General features: G+C 43.1%; 1 protein-coding gene across 2 annotated transcripts; it reads left to right on the forward strand.

Moving 5' to 3' along the window:
* The first annotated feature begins 865 nt into the window (after positions 1-865).
* KDM4A (lysine demethylase 4A) lies at positions 866-23841 on the forward strand. 2 transcript variants are annotated; one of them, XM_082287316.1, is made up of 22 exons: positions 866-907; positions 1259-1411; positions 1605-1780; positions 2937-3051; positions 3813-4006; positions 5433-5482; positions 5980-6083; positions 7147-7284; positions 8166-8416; positions 9218-9384; positions 10323-10669; positions 12406-12526; positions 13116-13294; positions 15505-15709; positions 16002-16078; positions 16833-16888; positions 17683-17791; positions 18712-18900; positions 19594-19764; positions 20235-20354; positions 20919-21011; positions 22047-23841. In XM_082287316.1, the coding sequence occupies exons 2-22, from the start codon at positions 1274-1276 to the stop codon at positions 22185-22187; spliced, it is 3141 nt and encodes a 1046-aa protein (XP_082143442.1). In that variant the 5' UTR covers positions 866-907; positions 1259-1273; the 3' UTR covers positions 22188-23841. The 2 variants fall into 2 exon arrangements, 1 of the variants encoding a protein (XP_082143442.1); XR_014226663.1 differs by lacking the exons at positions 8166-8416; positions 9218-9384; positions 10323-10669; ... (9 more) ...; positions 20919-21011; positions 22047-23841 and having other exon boundaries at positions 5433-5484; positions 5981-6083.
* Positions 23842-24917: the final 1076 nt, after the last annotated feature.

A 24917-nucleotide genomic window follows, 5' to 3' on the forward strand; every position in this document is an offset into this window, starting at 1 on the left:
TGCTCATTGGCACTTAAAGATTTAAAATGCATTTAGCACTGCGCAGTGTGAAAATTGCAGCCAGTCCCAGCCAAGGAGAGGTCAGTGTCCCTAGACAGGGTCTGTTACGCACTCGGCCTTGTACACACTCAAAGGCATTTGCTGCTAAAGCTGTACTGTCAGGTCCCAGTCCTTGACACAAACGGTGGCAGATTATTGACAACATCCGCTGGCTACAGCGGCACTTTTCCACGTTTCTAGATGACCGGACTGTGCTGGCCAAGCACCCTGGCGTGGGCCGGGCCTGGTACTGGTCCAGCCCCAGTCTGCGTTCGCTGCCAAACTTTTGCGAAGTATCAAATTCTACTCTGGCTTTGTTTACACACGGAAACTGTAGGAGTATAATTAGAGGGGCTCGTGTGCTCGGCTGGCAGATGCCTGTTGTGTGCCACCGCTCCGCGCCCGAAACTCACCCGCTCACTGCAGCACCCACGTACCCTGGGTTAGTGTCCACCTCGCGCTCAGCGCCCGCTGGACCGAGATCAGCTGCACCCAGCGAGACTCCCCGGGGCCTGGAGGCGGGGAGCGGGCGAGATACAGGAGGGATGCGGGAAGGATGCGGGAAGGATCCGGGTGGGATGCGGGCGGCATGGGAACGGTGCCCCCGCCGCGACTGCGCGGGCTGAGGGTGCCCCAGCCCGGCCCCTGCTCGAACGCCCCCTAGCGACTTCCTAGTCCCGCCCGCCCGCCTGCCTAGCAACCGCCCCGCGCCCGGCCTCCTGATTCGCTGGCCCGCCCCTGCCGGCCATCGAATTCCTATTGGCTGTGAAGCGGGAAGCGGGCAGCGATTGGCTGCGGCGGCGGAGGGAAGGGGCGGGGCGGCAGGGTGGGTCTCGGGCGGAGCGGAACGGCCGCGGTGGCGTCGGAGGTCCGCAGGACTATTTGGGCGCGTGGTGCGGAGGGATACGGCGGCTGGGCGTTGGTTTGAGGGACGGGCGGGGGCGGCGGAGGAGCGGGCCTTGCTGCCGACGGGACCACGGCGGGCGGGGACTCGGGTTCCGCCGGGCCGGGCCGGGCCGGTCAAGAGGGGGGGGGTGAGTCGGTGGCGTTCTCCGCCGTAAGAGGGAGAGCAAGCCGTGGGGTCCTGACGGGCACGCGTCCTCCGCCAATGAGGAGGCAGGGCCGGTGCGGACCCCGCGGCGATTGGCCGGCGGGTGGAGGGGCGGGGCGGGTCCGGTGTCCCGCCTCCCGCGCAGACACCCCCGCCTCCTCCGCGCAGGGCTGGCCCGGCATCATGGCCTCGGAGCTGGAGAGCCTCAACCCTGGGCAGCGCATCATGACCTTCCGCCCCACCATGGAGGAGTTCCGCGACTTCAGCCGCTACATCGCCTACGTGGAGTCGCAGGGCGCCCACCGCGCCGGGCTGGCCAAGGTGCGACACTCCCTCTCCCCCCGGGCGGAGGCCGTGCCGCCGGCTCCGGGCCGCGCACCGGCCGCCTCCGCCCTTTGTTTACGCCGCGGCGCCGGTGGGGCGGGCGCGCCCTGGCCGGGGCTCGGCCCGAGTTCCCCGAGTTTGACGCTGTCCCCGGCCGCGGCCACCGCTCCCGGCCCGTGTGTCCCCGCAGATCGTGCCGCCTAAGGAGTGGAAGCCGCGGCAGTGCTACGATGACATCGACGAGCTCGTCATCCCCGCACCCATCCAGCAGGTGGTGACAGGGCAGTCCGGGCTCTTCACGCAGTACAATATCCAGAAGAAGGCCATGACGGTCCGCGAGTTCCGCAGGATCGCCAACAGTGACAAGTACGGCCGGTTCCGGGCACATAGAGTCATGGAATAGTTTGGGTTGAAAGGGACATTAAAGATCATCTGGTTCCCCACCCTGTCAGGGTCAAAAACAGGCTGCTCAGGACCCCATCCAAGCAGGCCTTGAACGCTTCTAGGTTTGGGGCATCCACGGGGGCCGGGTCCTCCATGCGGCCTGGGGTCAGCGGTGTGACCGTCATGCCCTGGGCAGATGAGGTTGCTTGTACAGTGGGCTGTGTGCATGGGGACCTTTGTCACCTGTGCAGCAAAATTATGTGTAATGGCAGCAGAACTTTCTGTTTGTGCTGTGGGCTCCTGTCTGTCTGTCCCCGGTAGCTAGACCATTGAAATATTTATTGAGTAGTGGAGAAAGGAATGTTCATGACATAAAAAAGGAGATGAAGATCACTTGAAAAGGAGTTGGAGCAAAACAGCCTTTGCAGTAACTACTTAGAAATAACATTGGAATTGCCAGCTGCAGTTGGTCCATCAAAGCTTGTTTTATCTTTCAAAAGCAGTACAGACCAGATATTTAAGAGTTCTGTTTAATAGAATAATTTGATGTAAGTTACTGTTTTGTGTTATATATGTAATTGTGTGGAATCTATGTATATAGATACACATTAAATAGATGTTAAGACTAAGTTTGATCCCCCAGTGCTACACATAGTCCAGTATATAGTTAGAAGGAATGGGCATCAAAAGCAGGTATTTTGCTGGTAAACAGAGCATGTTTGACCATGGTGAGTGTGAAGGTTTGCTAGTTTCATAGTGGTGGGAAAACTTTGGGTTTGTTTGTATGTTTTTTAAGTTGTTCTTTGTATCATTTCTGGTTTTGACCGCATTGTTGTTTCTAAGTAGCTTCAGCTAGAAGGTGAAATTGTTCTGAACCCGGAAAAGTGCACAAAGCAAAAATGAAAGTAAACTGAGAAACAGGAAAGTAATTTTCTTCCTGATACTTCCGTTCCCAAGTGTCACAGAAACAGAGCCATGACTGCTCTCACTTCTCTTCTGGCAGCTTAGGGGTCTGGCTGATAACACACATTAGGTATTTTTATTGTAGCTTTCCATTCTCAGTCGAGGAAAACGTTGGTTTAGACTTCTCAAATATCAAACTGCAAAGTCTTTACTACCTTTCTTGGTTTTTTTTCAGGTACTGTACACCCCGGTACACGGACTTTGAAGACCTTGAACGAAAATACTGGAAGAACCTTACGTTCAATGCCCCCATCTACGGAGCTGACGTTAACGGCACACTCTACGACAAGGTGAGGAAACTGTTCTGGTTTTCAGGTAACAGTTATCCTGGTATATTGCATTCCATAAATACTAATGTGGTATTTGACTCTTACCTTTTGGAAAGAGTTAATGATAGTCTTAGCGTAGTTCCAGCTTTTGGAGTAGGCGGCTGACAGAGGTAGGGACCTTTGCTAGCACTTCAGTGTAGTGTAGTTTAGTTTAGGAAAGCAGAAAACACTATTGCCCAAGCGTTGCTTTGTCCTGAAGGTTGTGTGAGAGTTGGAAGTGTTGATCAGTGGATGCATGCAGTTTTGGTATCCACTGGTGTATGTATTTTTGTGGGACAGCTCTGTAGCCGTTAGGTGGCATGATGATAACTGTCAAAAGACAGTTTGCAATCTGCTTGTTTGTCTCCTAAATTACCATGATTTACTCTTTTAAAAGATGTTTGGAGTGAAAAGTGGTTTTGTTCAAGAGGGTTCAGACATCAGCTCAAGCTCAATCAACATCAGCTATTCTCTGCTAAATCTGTAGCTTCATGGTTATTTCTCCTTTGTAATCATTATGTTGACTGGTAACTCTCTTTCCTTCCTTAAAGGCCAGTAAGCAATCACTGTGCAAGCTACACCATGCAGAGTTGTTGGGTTTAGGTGAACTAGCTCACAGCTTGAGCTGCGTATTCTGTGATGTGCTGTTTCACAAGTGTCTGTTAGCTTTTGCAAACTGTCATCTCAGCTGTGTGGTTTTGTTCTTTGTGGCTCTTGTTTGACATGAGGCTTGTGTTTTACAGCATGTAGATGCGTGGAATATTGGCAGATTGAACACAATCCTGGATATTGTGGAGAATGAAAGTGGCATAACCATTGAAGGAGTGAATACTCCTTACCTGTATTTTGGCATGTGGAAAACTTCTTTTGCTTGGCACACCGAGGACATGGATCTCTACAGTATTAATTACTTGCATTTTGGGGAACCCAAGTCATGGTAAGATTGTCTGAGGAATCTTCTAGATGTAGAAAAGCAATACCATAAAATATTGGAGTTAAAGTCATGAAGCTAAGTGTTGACTAAAATAACTACCATTTCTCCAGTCTTGCACTGCAGTTCTGTCTGATACCAAGGATACTAGAAATCTGTAAGGAGCTGCAAAGTAGTGCGTGTCTTCAGTAGAATTTGTTTGGTTACCTTCTAAGAGGGTCCTGTTTGCTGTCCTGATTTAGAGAGTTCTTCTGAATTACAGTACAGTGTGGATCCTCTCTGCGGTGGTAGGGCCAAAACTTGGCAGGCTTGCTTATCATTTCCTGAGGCTCTAAAATGACCATACAGAGGTATGGTCACACAAGCACTGGGGGAACAGGCAGTTTTTAACAGACTTAGAGTTGTAGCTGTTTATCATATGGATGTCACTGAGTGGTTTGTCCAATGTCTGAGCTTTCTTGATTCTTTTTAGGGGAGGCTCCTGAATTTCTCTTTATCATGGCTTGCATTTGAAGAGTGAATCATGCCCTTCTGTTCACAAATTAATTTCTCAAGCAACTTCAACAATTGTTTCCATGGCACTTTTGTTGGAAACTAGTATTTTTGGCTGCCTTTTAATACAACTTTGAAGAAAAAAATAATAGCTAGCACAGTGTGACCCATGAACAACCCCATGCAGTGGCAGTAGCAGGGAAACATGAAACAGAATAATTCAGTCTGTTGAACTATTTGGCCGTTGCTGCTTCTACAGTAGTACTTGGAAGAAGTGAGCTTTGCTGGTGTCTTTGATTAATTTAGCAAGGAATCCATTCAGAATATAGCACTGTATTCCAGAGTGAAAGCAAACTGAGTAGGTTGATTTATTGTAGTCACACCAGCCAGGAGTTTTGTGCCACCCATAAAAAGGTGTGTACAGAGAGACATACCCCTAAAGGGCACTCCGTGAGTTGTGCAGGTGTTAAGGCTGTGGCATCTGACTTAGTACCATCTTGGTCTGAGCAGCTGAAAGAGGTGATCCCATTTTCTGTCCTGCCCTGTGTTTCTCCTTGCACTGAGCATACTGAGATTGCGCAGCTGTGAACTGAGACAGTTCAGGAAGTGCTCTTCCCTTTCTCGTTGCAATTCATGTTTTGCTGCACAGATCTGCTAATCATGTACATCAGACTTTTTACTTCCTTGATTGCTTGAGCAAAAGTTGTTGAAAGAAATGGTCAGGTTTTGGGTGTTGATTTTTCTTGGGATAGAAAAGTAAAAGTCCTCCATGAAGATTTTTAGCTTTATATCAAACTTTGAAAAAGACAAGTGTAGATACAGAGATTTTTTTTTTTTTTTTTAAGTAATTCACGCCTTGATGACTGATTATGATTTCCTGTCAAAGTTTCAGATTTTGTTGTTGTCACTTTACTTATCAGATGTCTTCTTACGACTGCAGGTACTCTATCCCTCCAGAGCATGGGAAGCGGCTGGAGAGACTTGCAAAAGGTAATCAGGCAATTCATGTCCTGCCTTTTTCTAAAGATGGGATGGACGGCTGCAATGGGTTTCAGCTCTTTTAGAGAGCACAGGCTAGCATGACTGAACTGATAATTTGCCTTTTAGAATATAGATGACATTGGTTTGTATTTGCTTATAGGATACGCACAAGAGAAATGTCACATTACAAATAATGAACTTGTGGTCTGTCTAACCCTTAATGAGAAAATCATTAGCTATTGATTATTAAAACTTGAAGGTTATGGCCAAGTGAGGATCCCTCTATTTGAGGTCTTTCTTATGTTCTTTCAAACTGGCAGCTGTTAAAAGATAAATCTTGGGGAGCTGTCATTTTTCTTCAGCATGCAAGCTAGTACACTTCAAATAAAGTGGTCCATACTTGTAGGGAAAAAGTGTCTAGACAGTAATTTTTCATAAAAACTGCTGAAAGATAAATGTAGTTTGAGCACAATGGTAACATCTCTCCTTGTCTTTATTTTAAACAGGTTTTTTCCCGGGAAGTGCCCAAAGCTGTGAAGCATTTCTCCGTCACAAGATGACTCTCATCTCTCCATCAATTCTGAAGAAATACGGAATTCCATTTGATAAGGTGTAGAAAAGTAATCGTGGTTATACCAGCTTAATCAAGAGGTTCCTGCAGCCTTGTCTTGTTTCTGACAGCAGCCAGTAGCAGATGCTTAGAGAGGAAAATAGAAACAGGCAGGAGATAAGGCAGTCCTTCCTATTGTACTTCCATTTATCTGGCAGTTGGGGCCTGAAAGAGTTTGAGACAGAAAAATCTGTCAAGGGCTCCTAAAAACAAAAGCTTGGTTTTCTGTAATTTTTTTTTTTTTTAATTTTTTGACTTAGAACTAAACATTACCTCCTGTGTTAGATTCACTTCACTGTTGAGATGTGTATTCAGCGAAGTGAGATTGTTATTTTTTTGTCTCAAACTTGGCCCTGCTAATTTTGTTTGTTGCAATCTGCTTCCTCGATAGAAAATAAGGGTTGTTCCCTGTTAATTTTTTAATTACATTAATAACTTTATAGGCTTCCTTAATTTCTCGGGTAATGACCTGCCGTTTCCACTCCCACACAGCGATATTAAAGATCTAGTCTTTGAGTTCTTATTCAGAAATACTATCCCATCTACCTGGACAGCTGAAGGGTTTTGTTGTTATAAACCTTTACAGTGGGGAAATGTTGAAGAGCAGCAGTAGAAGGCTGACTGAGAGTTGTACTTTAGTATGAACAGCAAAAGAAAACAGCAGTAAATTTCCAAGTTCTGTGTGAATAGAAATTTACTTGATCTTAGATGCTGTTCAGCCAAACCTGTAGCTGATACAGATAAGTATCTTTATGAACTTCCTATAGCTGGTCACAGAGTATTTTGTATGTATAACCATTTCTGTGCGCTTTTCACCAGCTGTGTTGTGTTTTAGTAAAAAAACTCCTGAGCATGGCTTTTCAGTAAACAGCTATTTAACACAAGTAGCAAAATAGTGAAGGTCAGTATCAAGTCTATCCATTGCAGCAGGGAGCTCCAGTCACCATCTGAGTAGGGTTTTTGGGTGTGCTGCAGAGAGGAATACAGGAGCTCCTTTTAATCATATCCACCAAGTACATTCTTAAATTCTGAATAACACTGGGATGTCTCAATTGTCTTCTAGGTGACGCAGGAGGCTGGAGAGTTCATGATAACCTTTCCTTATAGCTATCATGCTGGCTTTAACCACGGCTTTAACTGTGCTGAATCTACCAACTTTGCTACTCTTCGGTGGATTGAGTACGGGAAGCAGTCGGTGCTGGTGAGTGGTCTGTTGCCATCATTAAGACCCCATTGTTTGTTCTAAGGGAGTGGTTTTGGGGCTTTTAAGATGCGATGTTTGCTTTCTCACAAAGTAGCAACATTCACCCCAAGTGCTGCTTCCTGCACTTGTGTCAACCATGGATAGCTTGCAACGTGTTTTGTCATGTTTCGTAACTTCTTTGTAACTTTGTGCAGCCTAAGTGAGGCTCAGGGGACTGGTTGTCTTTCCAGAGATGAAAGAGTATGCTTGGTGGGCAGAACTCATCACTGTTTTTCTTCAGTATTTTAACCATTATTTATGGACTGTTTAGCCTGGAATACAACTTTGGTAACTTAAATAACTTATCAAAATAAGTATCTTGGCTGAACCTCTAGACTGAATAGTGTTATATCCCTGTAGAGGTGCCTTACGAACAAGGGTTATGTTTTCAGAAGCTAAATTGAAGTGAATGCTTTAAAGCACTAGTTACAACCATGCCTGGATGAGGGGAATCTCTACTGCTCTGGGTAGGCCCAGAGTTTATGTGGCTCTTATTCCTTCATTATAGTCTCTGGTTTTGCTGCCTGTTTCTGTATGAGCTCATTTTAAAACAGTCAGCAACTCTGTAAATAGACTGGTGAGCTTTATTTCCTAGTTTCCTAGTTGTTGTGATAACATCTGTTTTTCTGTTTTCTGGTTTTTGCTGGCTTTTCTGCCATTTTTAGTAACCTAATATATACCCTTTTGATTTCCTGGGAAAGAGTGTTGAGAGTTCTGAGGCTCAATTACGTGTGAGAGTGGGATTTTGTTCCTTAAACTCCTGAAAGCAAAGTGCTGGAGAAATGCAGGATAGAATTGTTGAGTATTTGGCCTTACTGTAATATTTTCTGTGACTTCAGTGCTCGTGTCGGAAGGACATGGTGAAGATCTCCATGGATGTGTTTGTGAGGAAGTACCAGCCAGATCGTTACAAGCTTTGGAAAGCTGGGAAGGATGTGACTGTCATTGACCATGCTCTTCCAACCCCAGAGGCAGCAGAGTTCCTTAAAGGGGATCTCATGCAAAAAGTCAAGAATGGGAAACAGTGTGCTGAAGAGATGGAAACAGAAGAGACGTGTAAAGAGGAGGTGGCTGGGGATGAGACAAAAAGGTACTGCTTTATATAGTCCTCTGCTTTTCTATTGGATTATTATAATTTGAACCCAGTTGCAATTAAATGTTTGCCATTCTGATAGAATAACAGTCAGAGTTGGCAATACTCGTTTTTCCTGGCAACAGGGTTTACTCTTAGTATTTTTTACTATTCAAGTCCACATTAATAGATAGTCTGTGGTAAGCAGGAAACACACCAGCTTGGAAGGTGGTTCTTCATCTTGGGACAGACCCCCAAAGCCTGGATTGGCAGTGTGTACCCTGCACTGACAAGCCAGAAAAAGAAAGGGGCTATATTGAGATCATGGGGCAGTACTCGTTAACAAATTCTGGTAGAATCAGTGCTGCAAACTGTGACATTGGTGTTCAGTTCCTTGCTGAAGGCCAACAGGCTAATCATCTTACATTTTGCAGTTAAATCTTTTTCAGTCAGTGCCAGCTACTGTTCCTAAAGCTGTCTTTGGTGGTTGATTTTTTTGTTGTTGGTTTGGTTTGTTTGAGGTTTTGTTTGGAGGGATTTTGTTGTTTAAGGTAAAGAATGCCTGGCTAGAGCATAGTTGCCTAATACATGATTAACATGCTGAGAAGTCATCTCTAAGGATTACTGACTTTTCTTCTGTAAAAGCAAAGAAAACATTTCAGAATAATTTGAAAACTGTTTGGCTTTCCAGATGCTGGAAATAAAATACTAATCCAAAATAAAATACTAATCCAAACCAGACTGTATTTTATGCATTCACACAGAAATTCAACACATTTACATGTTTGCTAACCTGACATAGGGATTTGTCTTCTGCAGCATCCCCAAGCACCGCATAGGAACAAAAAGGCACAGGGTCTGCCTGGAAGTGCCTCAGGAGGTGAGTGAGAGTGAGGCCTTCCCTAAGGAGGAGCTGAGCTCCACGCAGTATGAAGCGGACATGGCAGAGCCTTGTGAAAGGCCTACGAGTGAACTTGTGCAGCAAGGTGAGCAAAGGCTCAAACTTTGGGTAACCATGTGCCAGGCTTGGCTGGGGCACTCTTTCATATGATGCTTCTTGGTAGGATGCTTTTGTGTCCAAAAAAGCAGACACCAGTTTGTCAGAGCCATTGCTAGCACCTCAGAAATGTACTGTTATGAGAGAAATATTGTCATTTTCTAGTTTTGGATTTTTACTCTTTTTATTTTGCCTGCCTGCATACAAAAAATATATATAGGATGCCTCAGTAGTCTAAGTTCCTTTATATTTCTGTTGAGCAATGTGACCTGTTTATAGGAATTGCTTCGTAAAACATATGCACGCTTCCTGGTACAGTGGGTCTGGTATGCTTTACAGGTGTGTTATTTGTAATTTTGTAATAAGTAGGCTGGAGAAAATTCATATGGCTTGTAATGGGTGAGTTATCCTTGCTGTTAGGGGAGGAGCAAGGGGGCATATGGAACAACACAAGAACAGGGAAAACATATGGGATGCCCCCTCTTGTATTTTGTTTTCCAGCCCTTTGCAGCTTGTATTTAATAATCTTCTGTTGGTGTGTGGGTTTATATTTTTTTTTCTATTAAGTCTCCCATGAATGTTTGTAACCTCTTAACCACAGCAACATGTGGCCAGGAGCTGGGCTGTTTTAACTACATAGGTATCTGTATAAAGGATCATCTCTGTTTATTTTAAACTGTCTGCTGGTTTTGTTTGATATACCCTAGTTCTTCTAATGGGGGAGGTAGTGAGCAGACGCTTTTATTCTCTCTCACTAAGCCATCTATGACTTTATAGGTGTTTGAATTAATCGTCTACTCTATATGGTGTACTGTTGCTTTTTTGAGTGTAGTAGTTTGCTTTTCTGTTTGGCTTTGTGCAAGTAGTTGCACAAGTGTTCTCTTTCTGCCCAAACTTCAGAAAAAGTCAGTATATCTCTTCTTCCAGATCGTGTGGACTCAGCCAAATTTGAGGAATTGAAAACAGTGAAGCTTGAGGAGGAGGAACAAGAAGCAGCTGTACTGGATCTCTCCGTTTCACATGCTTCAAATTCCACTTCAGTGTTGCCAGCTTCAAAGCAGAGTGCTACATCCAGTGTTCAGTCCAGCTCACCTGCCTATTCTTCAGACTCTGAATCGTCTGATCCATTGGCAAAACGAACTCTTCCTGGGCCAGCCAGGGTGTTCACAGTCCACAGCTATGCTAAGGGGGATGCTGGTGGATCCGACAATGAACAGACTTCAGGGAAGAAAGCCAGTGCCACCTCCAGTGTCAATGAGCAAGAACTCACAGAGGTATGAATGGCAAAAGAACTGAAAGCTGGAGAGCTGTAATTCCATGGTCAGGGATTTGCTGTGACAAAACTTCCTATTTCTGCAGATGACAGTTTCATCCCACTGGTGTTTGCATAGTAGTTTGCACTTCTGGGTTTTGTTAAACATACAAGAATTTAGATGAAAGCCTTATACACTTAACCCCTTCTAGAAAGCAAGGAGATCACATGTTTTGAGAACTTCTCTAAACTATGTAAGTGCTGTAATGGAAAGGGTAGGTTGGTGTTTCTGACATGGTGGTATTACAAGCTGATTGAGGTCCTTTTGTAGTAAGAGCCACCTGTTTGCACCTAAAATGAATCTAATTTGCTCCAGCCTTTATTGCAAGCACATTGATGTGATGAGGGGTTTTTAATATAAAATTGCATACCTGGGTACATCTGTCTCCTTTTAAAAGAGAAGAAAGGATTCAACAAAAATATTGGTTGGGCGAATGTAAATCTGTGTATTTAAAAGCTGCCAATGAATTTTTATTAAACAACCTAAGAGAAGAGTTAGAATCTTACCTAGTAGTGTCTTTCCAATATTTTGTTTTCCTCTTAAATTTGTGATTAGAGAATGGGAGGCCAGTAATGATTGTGTCCTTAGAAGTCAAGAATTATGCAAAAGGCACAGCAGATAGACCAATCTGTTTATAATTGAGCTGAAACTGAGACAGTCGTCATGGCTATTTAAACTAAAGACATTCTGTTGCAGATACTGATGTCTCCATCATATGCTCTATACAGGGAAAAGGTGAAATTTTCAATGGGTGTGGATTTTTTTCCCCAGTGTGGTATATTTCAAAATGAATTTTCCATTAGGTGGCAACTGGGAATGCTAATTTCCATTTCAATATTTCTTAGAAGTCTTGCATCCAACTCTGTGTAAGAGATCAGAGGTAATGATTATTGTGTTCTCTTCTGGCTTCTTTTATGAAAAGAAGGTATTTAAACATATGTAAGATGCATTCAATCCAATATTTACTTCTGCTTTCAAACAAATAACAGATTCTAAAAAAAGGTTCTTATCTAGTGAGAGACTTTCTGGGCTGTTAAAATCATAACCTTTATTGCCCTGCTTGTCAGGTTAGTAGTAATTTTGTCAGTGTGTCACTTGTTTTTGTATGAGGCTAAGGGAAGAGGAAATAGCTGTTGTTGCAATCTCCTTATTCCAGTCTCTCTGGTAAGACATTAAGGCAAGTAATGAAGAGAAAGGATGAAAGTGTCCTTCATTTAAAATAACCCTTTTATTTGGAGATGTCTATGAGCTCTGTATTTTTTCTAGTTTATTATTTGTTTTTACTTTTAAATTTGGAATATTTTAAGTGACACACCAAGCGAGGCTTCTCCCGAATTCATGAGACTTCTTATCACAACTCTTTTAAGTTGAACCATCCAGCTTGTCTTTCTTTGTTTCTGTCTTTTACACGATTCTTTAAGTAAACAGACTTGCATGAAAAGCTACACTGGGACCTGTGAAAAATGTCCATTCCACTGACTCGACAGAGCTAGTACAGCTCTGTCCAGTTTTTTGTAGCAAAAGTGCTCTGAGCACTTGGAAAAGGGTTTAGAGCTGAAGTTACTTGGTTGGAAGTAAAACTGTGGAAGCATGTGTGCATTTTGAAGAAGTTTCTCTAAGTTCAAAGTAAATTCCTTCCAAAATAATGTCAAAAGGGAGCATGCTAACTGACAGCTGAATTGCTTCTCCTGGGCCAGGTGGGAAAGGAGTACGCAAGCTCAGTGAAGGAGAGTAAGAAATCCAAGGGTCGTCGCCAGCCGTTAAGCAAACTCCCGCGCCATCACCCGCTCCTGGTGAAAGACTGCATCAGTGATGATGGTAGGTAAAGCCTTATGCTCTCTGGGAAATTGGAGAGAGGGTCTCAGCTTCTGTGGGCAGTGTAGGATATTCCAGTAACTAACTGGTGATAAACAGGAGTCAGCAAGTGACGCCTCTGCCTCCTAGACAAGGTGCTTATCTCATTGCATCATTAAACTTCTCTCTCAAATGGTGTCATCTTTGTTTTCTGTACTTTACTTTGGAAAGAAAAATTAAACCAGTACCAGAGACTGTTGCCTAATTGCATCTGCCTTAGGCCATTCCAGTCATTGATGTAAATATTCATGATTTAAAAAAACCCCAAATGCCAGATTCTTTGGCTGATGGCTTTAGTTTTGATGTTGATGTCATTTGGAGCTGGTTCTGTTCTCACAATAAGCCTATCTTTTGTCTGCACTGTTGCTTGATTAGTAGAAGCCTCTTAAAACGGAGACTGAGTTACTGGCTTCTATCACCCTTCTGTCAGTTTGCTTTCTGGCAGTCTTTCTTTCATCTCCATTCATAGCTTCTTGCCTTATTTAGTTTCATTTACAAGAAGAGCATCTATAAAAGGACACAAAATCACTGAGTGAGTGCTCTCTTATCGCAGAGGCATCAGAGCAGCTAACTCCTGAAGAAGAGGCTGAGGAGACAGAAGCATGGGCCAAGCCACTGAGCCAGCTGTGGCAGAACCGTCCACCAAACTTTGAGGCTGAAAAAGAATACAATCGCACCATGGCCCAGCAGCCCCCATACTGTGCTGTTTGTATGCTCTTCCAGGCGTATCAGGTATGAAACCAAGACTGGTCATGCTATCAACAGAGATAACAGAGTAGGTGCCTGTTGTGGTACATAGTTTTAAATATGGGGGTTTGCATGTTGCCAGTTAACAAAAGCTGTATCGATGTTGCAGTCTTCCCAAGGAATTGTTCCAGGAGAGCACAAGTGGGTGAACATCCTCACACCTGTGATAGACCCCTGTGGGTTCCCAGGGGGCTCACTCAGCTGTTCAGCAGAAGCTTTTGTGTTTTGTGGCTTTTGCTCAAACCACAGAATGGAGCTTAAATGTTACTGGAGCTGACTATAAAATCCCATTTCTCTTTTCCAGACTGACTCCTTCACTACTAGAATGTTTTCAGAAAAGTACTTTACGTGCTCTTGTAGCACATAGTCTTTGAGGAGCTGGCAAGGAAGAAAACTTTTTACTTAAAAGGATTAAGGGTTGTGTTTGTAGACGGTATAGATTGAAAGCTGTCTTGTCTTGGAGTGTATCCAAGACAGTAGCAGAGGATAGGGTGCAGAACTCCTGTAGTGTTGACTAAATGTGCAGGCAGGAGTCCCCACTGAATTTTTTGATATACCTAAGATTAATAATTTTAAGGTAGCTTGAACAGTTGTCTGCATGTTTGACCTGCAACTTTGAGTAAGTTTGACCCTTCCCATACACTAACCATATTTGATTCATTTGTGATCACTGTATGGTTGTGGTGGTGCTAGAAACATATTCGCCACAGTTTTGGAAGTAAAGACCTCACTTTTTTGTTGAAGGTTTATATTTCATATAGTTCTGATTTTCCTGAAAACCATAGGCCATAGTTTCTGTTCAGTCTTGCTATTTCTGTCTGAGATTAAGTTCTTAGGAATGGAAATTCTGCTTACAAACTGTATGGTACATGAGGATTTCACTAGTGCTGAAGGGTATAAAGTTAATAATTTGAGGACAGTTGAAGTTCTCTTAACTTCTTTTTTGTAAGAAAACTCTTAGCTGCAGGTTTTCAAATGTCTGTCCACACCAGACAGTGGAGCAGAAACTCTTCCAAGATGCGAGCTGTGGTTAGAGTCGTCGTTCAGAAAGTCTGTAGCAAGTCTGGAAACTCACTTCAGTTACCCATTCAAATAAGAAGTTGGCACAGAGTGCCAGACAAATATGCACTTTTCCTTTGGGAAGAAGAGTGTCTGCTGCTTGGGGGGAAAAAAGTCATATTTTCTTCAACTTTGTTATAGATTTTCTTCAGTCATTTTGTCTTTTGCTTGACATTCAGTGTAAATCAGTAAGTTTTACAGAATTAGACTAAACAAGACTTGTTGAAAACATGTCCATTTCCTTCCAACTGTGAGTATTACCTGGACTTTTTTTCCCTAGCTTTTGATGCACTGTAGGAGGGACAGTGCAAATTCATTCTGCTACTGCCATTTCTGCTAACAGTAATTTTAAAAGATGAGGGAGGTGACTTCTGTGGTTGCCTATGAGGTACAAAAGATGGTTTAAACATTTTTTCAAAGAGAAAGATTAATTTCTGTTTAGCTGTTCAGAAGAGTAGCTTGAATGGAAATATATCTCTGTAAACTTTGTATGTCTTAGCTGTTTGATTTGGCATTGGTTTAGAAGAATAAATTACAAAAGATTAGCCTGAAAGTCTCCTGAGCTTTATATGGGAAACTGCATTTTTAGTCTGTTTATTTTCCAGGAACAAATTAATTTTAAAGCCCATTAGACTTGTTCAGAACTACACTGGGAAAAAGCAATGGGGATTGTAGTAGGTATCTATTCATGTGTTGGTAATCTTTCCATATCAAGGGTAAGGCAAGTGTACACTGATGGATAGCAGTGTTATGATCCTCTGTATTACAGGGGGAAGATGGAGAAGAGGTGTTGCCTGTAGAGAGCATGAGGTGGGCTTGGTGATTCCCTCTCTTCTGTCAGAAGAGATGCAGTTTGATGTGTATCTTGTTGCTCATTAGAGGGATACAATTCAGACTTTCCATTTAGTATTTGAGTAGAAAATAACTTCATTCTGAAGCCACAGCAGCTGAGGATTTTATACTTATAACTTTAAATAGTTATAAACATAACTATATTTTCACCTAACCTACCAACTCATCTTTCAGCACCTTCATTCGTTCTTTAAACTGGATATATGTATGAAATAATGTGTGAGTAAAGATGATGTGAGACCATTTTACTTGTAAAATTTAAATTCCCTATCCATCCCTCACAGGCAGAATGTGAAGGCAGCAGTCAAAACTCTGGAGTAACTCCAGCTGCTGCTGATGGGAAGATCCGAACTAAACCCCTGATTCCTGAAATGTGCTTTACTGCCACTGGCTGCAGCACTGACCTCAATCTTTCAACTCCCTACCTGGAGGAAGATGGAACCAGTGTACTCATCACCTGCAAGAACTGCCATGTCTGTGTTCACGCGAGTGAGTGCATCCAGATGTTACCCTAAGCTCTGGTGTTCTCTGTACTGAGTCTGTACATCTTAGCAAACCTCTGCCAGTTGATTTAATATACAAATAGACCAAGTTCAGCCCTTACCAGAGGAGGATATACTTGGCTGCTGTCCTGTGGGGTAGGCAGTTGGCTGCATGGGTGGCTTCAAATGCACACAGCATCATCCTGGGGCTCATTGATTTTAATTCCTGCTTTCTTCTGGGCCCAAGGGAAATGGGTTTGAGTGTAAATAAGCTCTTGAGTGAGATGTGTCTGTTCTAGGTTGTTATGGTGTATCCCCTGACAAAGCCACTGAAGACTGGATGTGCTCCCGGTGTGCAGAAAATGCCTTAGAAGAGGTAAAGTTTTTCACAGCTGGAGTCTTGCACATCTGGGAACCTGGCTACAAAGTTAATTCACATAGTGTTGTGGGTGTTGGGTTTTTTAATTATCCTGTGAAAAGAACAAAATTTAGAGAATGTTTAGGAGCCAGTCTCTTGTATTTTGGTACTTTTAAACCATAATGATATTGTTTTAACTGATGCAAAGCTGCTGAGCTCATTTGAGTCAGAGGGAAGATGTTCTGTATGAATGTGGGAATAGATCCATTGTCTGTCTGAATTTATGGTAGTTATTTCTAAGCCAGAAGTAACTTGTGTTAATAACTAGGCAGGTATGCACATGTGAGGAAAGCAAGAGGAATGGGATTCCCTCAAATAGCTATATAGACTCTAGGTCAGTAGAATGGGTCAGCCTTTTGATTATTATTTCCTCATAATTATTTGATTATTATTTCCTCATCTGTTTGTTCCAGATCCTTTTACATATCCCCAAAGGAACGATATAGGGTATAGCAGGTGTAAAATGATCCCATAACAAACAAGTTGACCCTTCAGTGGTAGGTCTGCTTGCTTTCAACAGACTTGGGGTCTACATTTGTTGCCCTAAGGGCAGCAGCTTTTGAGAGCTGAGGGTCTGATCTGTACAAAGTAGTTAGCTCTCTTCTGGCAGCAAAATCATTTTCTTCCTCTGGATGTGCATTTTGAGGTGGAGGTTCTGCAGTAATTGTGGTGCTGAACTTCACTCTTCCAGCTAATGCTTTCTTTACTCCAGGACTGCTGTTTGTGTTCATTACGAGGAGGAGCGCTGCAGAGAGCCAATGATGACAAGTGAGTGTTCCAGATTTTTTGGATTTTAAGGAGAGGCTCAGTTCCTAAGTATCTGAGGGTAAGCTGGTAAACTGTCTGCATTTGGTGTAACAGAGTGACCAACAACACCCTTCACACTTCGTGTGTTCATTGCCTTCTCATGGAGGAGTTCATATCTCTGTAGGTAATGCCTGGTTCTCATTCTGTTGGTAGCAGCTGTTCACCGCTTTTTGTTTGATAGTGCAGAGCTGTAATGTGCAGAGGTATAACCTACCACATAAAAATAAGGTTCCAAATGAACTAACATCTCTCAGTACTTTCTCTACAGAGGATTTTGATTTTTCCGTCTCATTGTGGTTACAGTGATGACAAAGGGCAACCACAGTTTTAAGCAGCACAACATTGAAATTCAGGGTATCTCTACAGCATAATGTGCATGCAATTGCCTGTTCTGTGTCCTTTGGGTGTGGTGCATCATCTAAAGTTATTTGATACAAAGTAGCAGTGGGGCAGACTTGTAGCACCATGAAATAACTGAAACTTGGTCAGGCAGCCTTTTATCATGCAGGAGTCACTAAATTGCTCTCCTGTTAAGCCCCTTAGTAGTAGATTTTAAGTACGAAGAAGTCTTGTGTTTGCCCTACATGTGACCTGTTAGTAGCAGTAGGAAGAAAGATCACACTGATCGTTCTCAGAGGTTATTTATTGTGGTTTTTATGGCAAACTTGAGTAGAACTGTATTTACTTAAACTCCGAAACATCCTCTGTTGGCCTAATGCATAGTGATTTCTTTTTCCTCTCTTCTGTCCTGACAGGTGGGTTCATGTGATGTGTGCTGTGGCTGTACTGGAGGCAAAATTTGTGAACATCGCAGAGCGGAGTCCTATAGACGTTGGCAAAATCCCCCTGCAACGTTTCAGACTGGTGAGGATCACCTGTGCTGCATCGGTGGTGTCTCTAGTTCATTCAGAATCTGAGGGGCTTTGCTTGTCCCTTCAAACCCAACTCATCTCCTCTCCAGACTGAACTGTATAGTCTGCTCAACTCTGTGTATGAGAGATGGCAGTTATCCCTGTTGCCATTTTTTTTAATCTTTCCTTGTTCTAGTGTGTGTTTATTCACATGAAGAGCCAGCAAAAGGGGCACGGTTTTCAGTATGTGGCAAATTACATTTATACAGTGGTGTAATGGTGATAATTTGTTGTGCTTGTTTTTCTAGTTTCTAGTATTTAACTTGCTTTGTTGACTGCTCTCAAGCACTGAGATGCCTCAGGATATGTGAGGCATTCCTATAATGGGTGAAGGTCTTCAGCAGGAAAGCAACTGTACTTGGCTGTTTTAACAGCTCAGTGTTGAGGGGAAAATGACTGCTTTGCATATGCATTGCAGATAACATTCTTTTCCTACAACTGCCCAGCAGGCTTACTTGAGTCACTGGTAGTTGTGATAGAATTTTAACTGTTACTTTGTGGTCATTTCCCATTAATCTAGTCTTGTTGTTTGTATTTATGTAACTTTTTAGTCAAGTGCTGAAAGGCCCTATTGAGATGGAACATTGCAGACTAATTAAGACCTGTTGCTGGCACCCTTGGGTTGCATGCTTTGTGCATGTTGAGCTGGTAGATATTTAATTGAAGTTTTTCCTCTATTACTTTACTTATATACATTATTGTCTTGTCGTAGACTAAAACTGCCTGGTTCTGTTTAGTTAGAAAGCAGCAGTGTTTTCCAAGAGGCTAAATGGCACAGCTGTTACATGATAAGCTATTATAGCTAGACCAGCTAGCCCTTGGTGTGGGGTAAAAGCTAGTGCCAACCAATAACCTCCAGCTTTCTGTCCACAGAAATGCATCTTCTGCAAGAAAAGGAGAAAGAGAATTGCAGGTTGCTGTGTACAGTGCTCACATGGTCGGTGCCCCACATCCTTTCATGTCAGCTGTGCCCAAGCCGCAGGAGTCATGATGCAGCCTGATGACTGGCCATTTGTTGTCTTCATTACCTGCTTCAGGCATAAGACTCCATCTCAGGCAGAGGTGAGTAGGTGTGTTATTCCCACGAGTTGAACTGCAGTGTCTTGGAGGCACTGAAAAGTTTTTAGATTGTGTGATTCTTTTGAAACTTCATTGAAGACTTGGCTGTCTCACAGTGTTTAATGTAATCTAATGGTGTTGGTCTTGGATTCTAATACCAGCCTTGCTGCTACTCTGATCTTAGTCAGGTCCTCTATTGTACTTTGGTTTGTGGACCAGAAGGATTGAAAGCATCACATCCCTCCTGTGGCTGTTGTAATAAGGAACAGTGGTGGGGTTATGCTGTGATACTTAATATGCAGGAGTTAGTGCCAGTACTCCAGCAGTCTGCATGAATGGTCTCAGAATTTCACATTTAAGTGATTGATTAGTTTCTAAAGTTCCCATGCAGCCTTTTTAACCAAAACCACAACAATCTATTAGAGAATGTTTTCTATAAAGGCCTTCCATTGCTCTGAAGAATGAGAATCCAATTTACTAAGTAAATTAAGGACAGTAGCACGTAACAGATTAGACTTTAGGCATTTAAAATTCTGGAGGTAGAACTTCTCTAAAATGCTGCAGGTGATGGCTTAAGTAGAGTAACTCACCTGAACTAAAATGTTTTACTTTGTTGTCTGCCAGCACTGGAGCCATGGTCTTCAACACATTCTTTATTTTGAGTGATTATATAAAAAGTGATTTTTCTCTTCTTAGCGAGCTAAGGCTGCACTCCAGGATCTGTCCCCTGGACAGATAGTCATCAGCAAGCACAAGAATGGTCGCTTCTATCAATGCGAAGTGGTCAGCCTTGCAAAGGAGACTTTCTACGAGGTCAACTTTGATGATGGCTCCTTCAGCGATAACCTGTACCCAGAGGACATTGTGGTATGTTTTGCAGTGGGATTCTGGTACAGGTCACATGATATGAGTCAGTTCCTGCTGCTGTAGAGCAGACACATCAGGGATCTGGTAATTGTTCCCTGGGTCCTGTAGCAGCTCAGATGTGCTGCAGGATGGCCTTAGAGATGTTACCTGAGAACAGCTTAACTGAGGCCACATAAGGACGGATATAACAGGGAGTGCAGCTGATCTCTGGCTGCTCAGCAATGGTAGGTCTGAAGGAAAACTTGCTGATACTTGTATGCCATTCCCACATCAAGTACTTTGAAGTTGGTACTACTGTTGGGATTTAAATGCAGATGACATAAATGGATGCCTCTCAGCCTAGTTCTCCATCCCTAAAATGGAGAATTGTTGGGGTGGTGTGCAGTGTGCCTCCTTGGTGGTTTTCTGAATCTTCACATAAAGAACCTGCTTACCTTTCTTGTCTCTCCCATCTTCCCTCTTCATTCTAGAGTCGAGATTGTCTTCAGTTAGGTCCCCCTGCTGAAGGGGAAGTCGTGCAAGTGAGATGGACAGACGGACAAGTTTATGGAGCCAAGTTTGTTGCATCACATGCTATCCAGATGTACCAGGTACAAAATTGCTGTCTGAAAATGCATCACTCAGAACAAGCCAATTGTGTTAACAGGGTTGCTATAGGGGAGTCATGCTTAAACACTCCAGAGTAAGTTACTCTCACTGTGTTAGCAGTGACAGATGCTGGCAACAGTTGCTGGTAGTAATTGCTTGCAGCTCTATGTACGTCTGGCTACCTACTTGAGTGTCCACTTCTGAAAACTGCTGGTCTGCAATTCTTCATCAGACTGTGTTCCTGTAGTTTAAAGTACTCAAAATAAGTTTATTTTGCTTTTTTCTAGTGAGAGTGCACCATACCTTTCACGCTTCCAAAGGGATGAATATTCAGACTGTATTAAAGTGAACAGCCACATTGTCTTGTCAGGTGTTAAAAGAATATCCCAAAAAAAGTTTTGATTAAAGTCTGTTGCAGCATGCATAGCTGCATATGTATCTTAAAAATTTCAAGTGGTAGAAGATTATTTCACAAGAGAATTCTGTGGGGAGAAGGCAAGTTCTGGGTAGCTGTGGCAGGGTTCTAACTTGTGAGACTTCTGACAGAACTTCTGGTTCTCTTCTAGGTGGAATTTGAAGATGGTTCACAGCTGATGGTGAAAAGGGATGATGTATATACTCTTGAAGAGGAGCTTCCTAAGAGAGTGAAGTCAAGGCTGGTAGGTAAATGGGGTGCAAATGCTACTAAAGAAGTTCGTTGAACTTTCATCTGTGCTTGAACAGCACTCTGAGCACGTGGCAGCAGCAAAATAACAATCTGTTGCTCTCCTTAATCATTGCAAAGCTCAGTAGTTGATCAGGCTACAAAAGCAAAGTTCTGTCTCGCTCTGGAGAGAATTTCCCCTTCTACAGGGGTGTGAGTTTGTATCATAGAGTCACAGATTGGGAGAGCACGTTAATGCCCTTTCATACCTGTATTCTTAAGTTCCGTTGTTTACTTCCATTGCAAAGAATGGCCCAGTTCCTTCACTTACCCTTTGTTCTGAGAAGCTCTTAATAGGCTTGCATCAAAACAGCTGGCTGTTTCTTGAGTCTGTAAAATACTTCAGGTGGGACAGGATCTCTGCAGGTCTCCAGACACCTGTTCCAAATAGGGGTAGTTTTCAGAAAGGGTTGCTCATGGGTGTCTCCAATTAAGTTTTGATTATCAATAAGGATGGAGATCCCACACCCCCTAGTTTTTTTGCTTTACACTTTTCCACTACAAAAGTTGTGGTTACAGACGGCACACTGGGGTGTTTTGCTGTACAGCACAAACATGGACACCCTGATGCAGATCTGTTGGCAGGCACACAGGATGTTAGAGGCTTAAGAATGTATTACAGCTGAATTCTGTGACCAGGAGTTTAAGCATGCCTGCTCCATAAAGCAGAGATTGTGCTAGACTGTTTCAAAATTGGAACAGCTGACTCTGTTTATTACTTTGAGAAAGTGATTGTGAATTTAAATTAGGTGCTCAGTTACATTTGAAACTTGAGATTCTTTAGATCTCTGATTGCAGTTCACTTAAACGTATCCCCAGACTTGTAAATCCAGTTTCTTAAATATTTTCTTTTTGTGTTTGGTCAGTTTTTTGAAGAAGTCTGAATGTTCCCAAGTGTCTTGGCTTGGTTCTTTCTTACATGAAATAGGAGGATGTGAAGACAAGGGATTTGATCTGTGCTCTAGTGACTAGTTCTGTCTTTCTCTCTTAGTCAATAGCTTCAGATATGCGCTTCACAGAGATCTTTGAAGAGAAGGAGGTCAGTCAAGAGAGGAAGAGACAAAGAGTGATCAATTCACGCTACCGTGAAGATTATATTGAACCTGCCTTGTACCGGGCCATCATGGAGTAAACGCTGCCTGTGGCAGAGGAAGAAGACGCCCACCTCCCCCAAGGATTTAAACGTTCCAGTACAACAGGCCATATTTGGATGCTTTGAATCCAGGGTTTCTTTTGGGGTTTTGTTCTTTTATATTTTAAGGAAGCTAAAAAGCTGATGCTCTGCAGTAGCTGTAAGGCAGCTGTTGGATAGTGAAAGAGATCCCATTTGCTGAAGCTGATGCCTGCAGACTGCTGGTCTGAAGTTGGGTCCTTACCAAATAAGCCAGCTTGGGGATGTTGCTTTCATCTTGTTGAGCAGTCTTGCTTTTTCTTTAGAGACAATTTGGACAGGTGGCAAACTCTTTGGGGAGTTGTTGCCAGGAATCCTGGCAGCTTGCAGGATAGTATGGTCTATTGTTTTAATTGAATAATGTTCCTGAATTTAGGAGTCTCCCTGGTGACCACACCTGGGCTTGGGCAGGCAGTATTACTGGTGCTGGAAATGGAACCTCTTTTATATTTATATCCCTTTTTTTTTTGTTGCAAGCAGCTTCAGTCTCTTGTTTCTCAGCACCTCCTTTCTGAGGTTGAGCTGTAGCCTGTTCAAATCTGAACAGACAGGAGGTGCTTGTGTGAACAGGTGAAATGTGAAATTGAAACCTGTAGGACAAATTATTTAACCTTCCATTTAATATTTTTGTTCTGATAGTGCTTTTGACTTACTTAATCATGAGTTTAACTGTTAATAGAATGTGCCTCAGAACCAGTGAAATCTCTCTGGAGCCTTGTGAAGTGCAGCCTTCTAACAAGAATAGGTGTTCAGCTCCCAATAGACATTCAGCTCCCAAAGAGTTTCTTTTGAGTTTCTCTAAGGCAATATGACTAAAGGGACAGTCCTAACTCTCCCTTCTTGAAATCCAGGCATCACAATGTTGGGGATGACAGGGCAGCGGTATCTGAAGCAGTGCAGTCCCTCCTCTGGGGCAGCATTGTCTATCGTGTGTCCACAGGCTTTTGCTTACAGCAGCTAATACTGGGTCTGAGACAGAGAAGTATGCACTGAGCCGTGTGTATTACTGAAAGGCTGTGCAGTGCTCTTCTGAAGCAGGAGTGCTGCCATGTTGCTGTCTGGCAAAGGTTACCACAGCATTTTTGTAGAGTATTAGGACACATCTCAGTTGTGGTGGAGAGAATTTGCTACCCCAGCCATAGGAAGCTGAGTTGAGCTGGGTAGTAGGTGTACCTGGAAGATGTGCCAACTTGCTCCTAATAATTTAAGCATTAACATACCACAGTAGGAGCAGTGTAAATACATGTTCCTTTCCCGTTCTGTAGGAAAGGGATTTTGGGCTGTGGAGCAGATTGGCCACCTTCTTTTTGCATGGAATGATGGGGTGAATTTTCCTACTGGAGAGAATCATGACTGCGTGTTCTCCAGAAACTGTTCAAGAGGAGAATTTTCTAATGAAACAGACCTAATGCATCCCTGCTTCTATAGGGACATGGCAATGTGTCTGCAAAGTCTGGATTTGTAACTTTTTTCCTTTTATTACATAGGAGTGCTATAAACCAAACCCTTCTGAAATCCCGGTGCATCGATTTGTGATTAGCAATAAAATGTAGTATTGAGTAGTGATACAACTCTTGATCAGAAAAGAAATAAACTGCAACTTTTATACAGAAAATCTTTAGCCCTACATTTTTATAGGGTCAGGAGGATGATGTAAGTAGCAAAGATTTGCACAATCACTGTTTTGCATAGAGGTAATCTGTCCTATTTTTCTGGTGGAATACCTTGTTCATCAGTATTGGAAGGCTTAAACAGATTCTGAAACGAGATAATGGCTTTCTTTTGTGGTGTTTGGTTTGGATTTTTTTTTCCTTTTAACATGTCCAAAACTCCTGGTCTCAGGGTGTTAAATGATTTTCTGATGGATGGGGTAGTTGGCTTGATAAAACCAGGATCTGTTAAGACTGGAATCTGGTAGCTGCAGTTAATCTGGTCCAGGCAAGAGGAATGAAATTGCACTTTGACATCTGAGCTTGTATGTAAGCCTCTGAAGTGATGTGCTGTGAGCAAACGTGCAGAAGAGCTGGTGGGGTCTTAACAAACTTGCTTCTGTTCTGTCAGAGTTAATTTGGTATTAACTTCTCACAGGATGAACACTACCTGTGTGTTACTGAAAAACATACTCCTTGTCTCAATCTGCCACTCTCCCTCCACAGAAAAGGTGCCTGCATTCAGGCGTTGTCCCCAGACTGCCCTAGAACTTAAATGCACCTTTTAGGTGCCACACGCTATGCTGTAATAAATTACCTTGCTCAACAGCTTCATCCTAAAATGATGGCCTAGTAGGAAACAGCTGGATTTGTTTGGTGTTCTTGGAGTTGGTTCTTGGAGTTGCCCTGGGCAGGGCCAAGAGTTGGATTTTATTGATCCTTGTGTATCCTTTCCAACTCAGGATATTCTGTTGTTTACCTGCAGCAGATTTTGCCACTCACCTTTAACAGTACTAAGTGACTTTCAAGAGCTCCTGTGCATAGTATTTGTTCTGGAATAGGAGCTTTGCTACCTGTTTTTGGCATGTTTTCTGCAGGTGCCAGATTTGCTTTTGTCAGTTGACTGCATTGTTGGAAACCACTGCCATCCTGCACTCTGAGACAAAGGGCCTTCCCAATTTTCCTGTCAGTTCTTGTGTTGCATCATTCAAATGTGAGCATACTGTTACCTGCTGCAGGGACTAAACTGCAGTTTTGGCTT

This window comes from Coloeus monedula, assembly GCF_965178545.1.
Source record: "Coloeus monedula genome assembly, chromosome: 9".
Classification (NCBI taxonomy): Eukaryota; Metazoa; Chordata; class Aves; order Passeriformes; family Corvidae; genus Coloeus; species Coloeus monedula.

Excerpts from the sequence above, each read along its gene's own strand:
- KDM4A (XM_082287316.1), top strand. The coding sequence starts at position 1,274 with ATGGCCTCGGAGCTGGAGAGCCTCAACCCTGGGCAGCGCATCATGACC. Across the intron at positions 16,889-17,682 it reads CAGAGAGCCAATGATGACAA|GTGGGTTCATGTGATGTGTG; the intron begins GTGAGTGTTCCA and ends CTGTCCTGACAG. Across the intron at positions 19,765-20,234 it reads TGTACCCAGAGGACATTGTG|AGTCGAGATTGTCTTCAGTT; the intron begins GTATGTTTTGCA and ends TCTTCATTCTAG.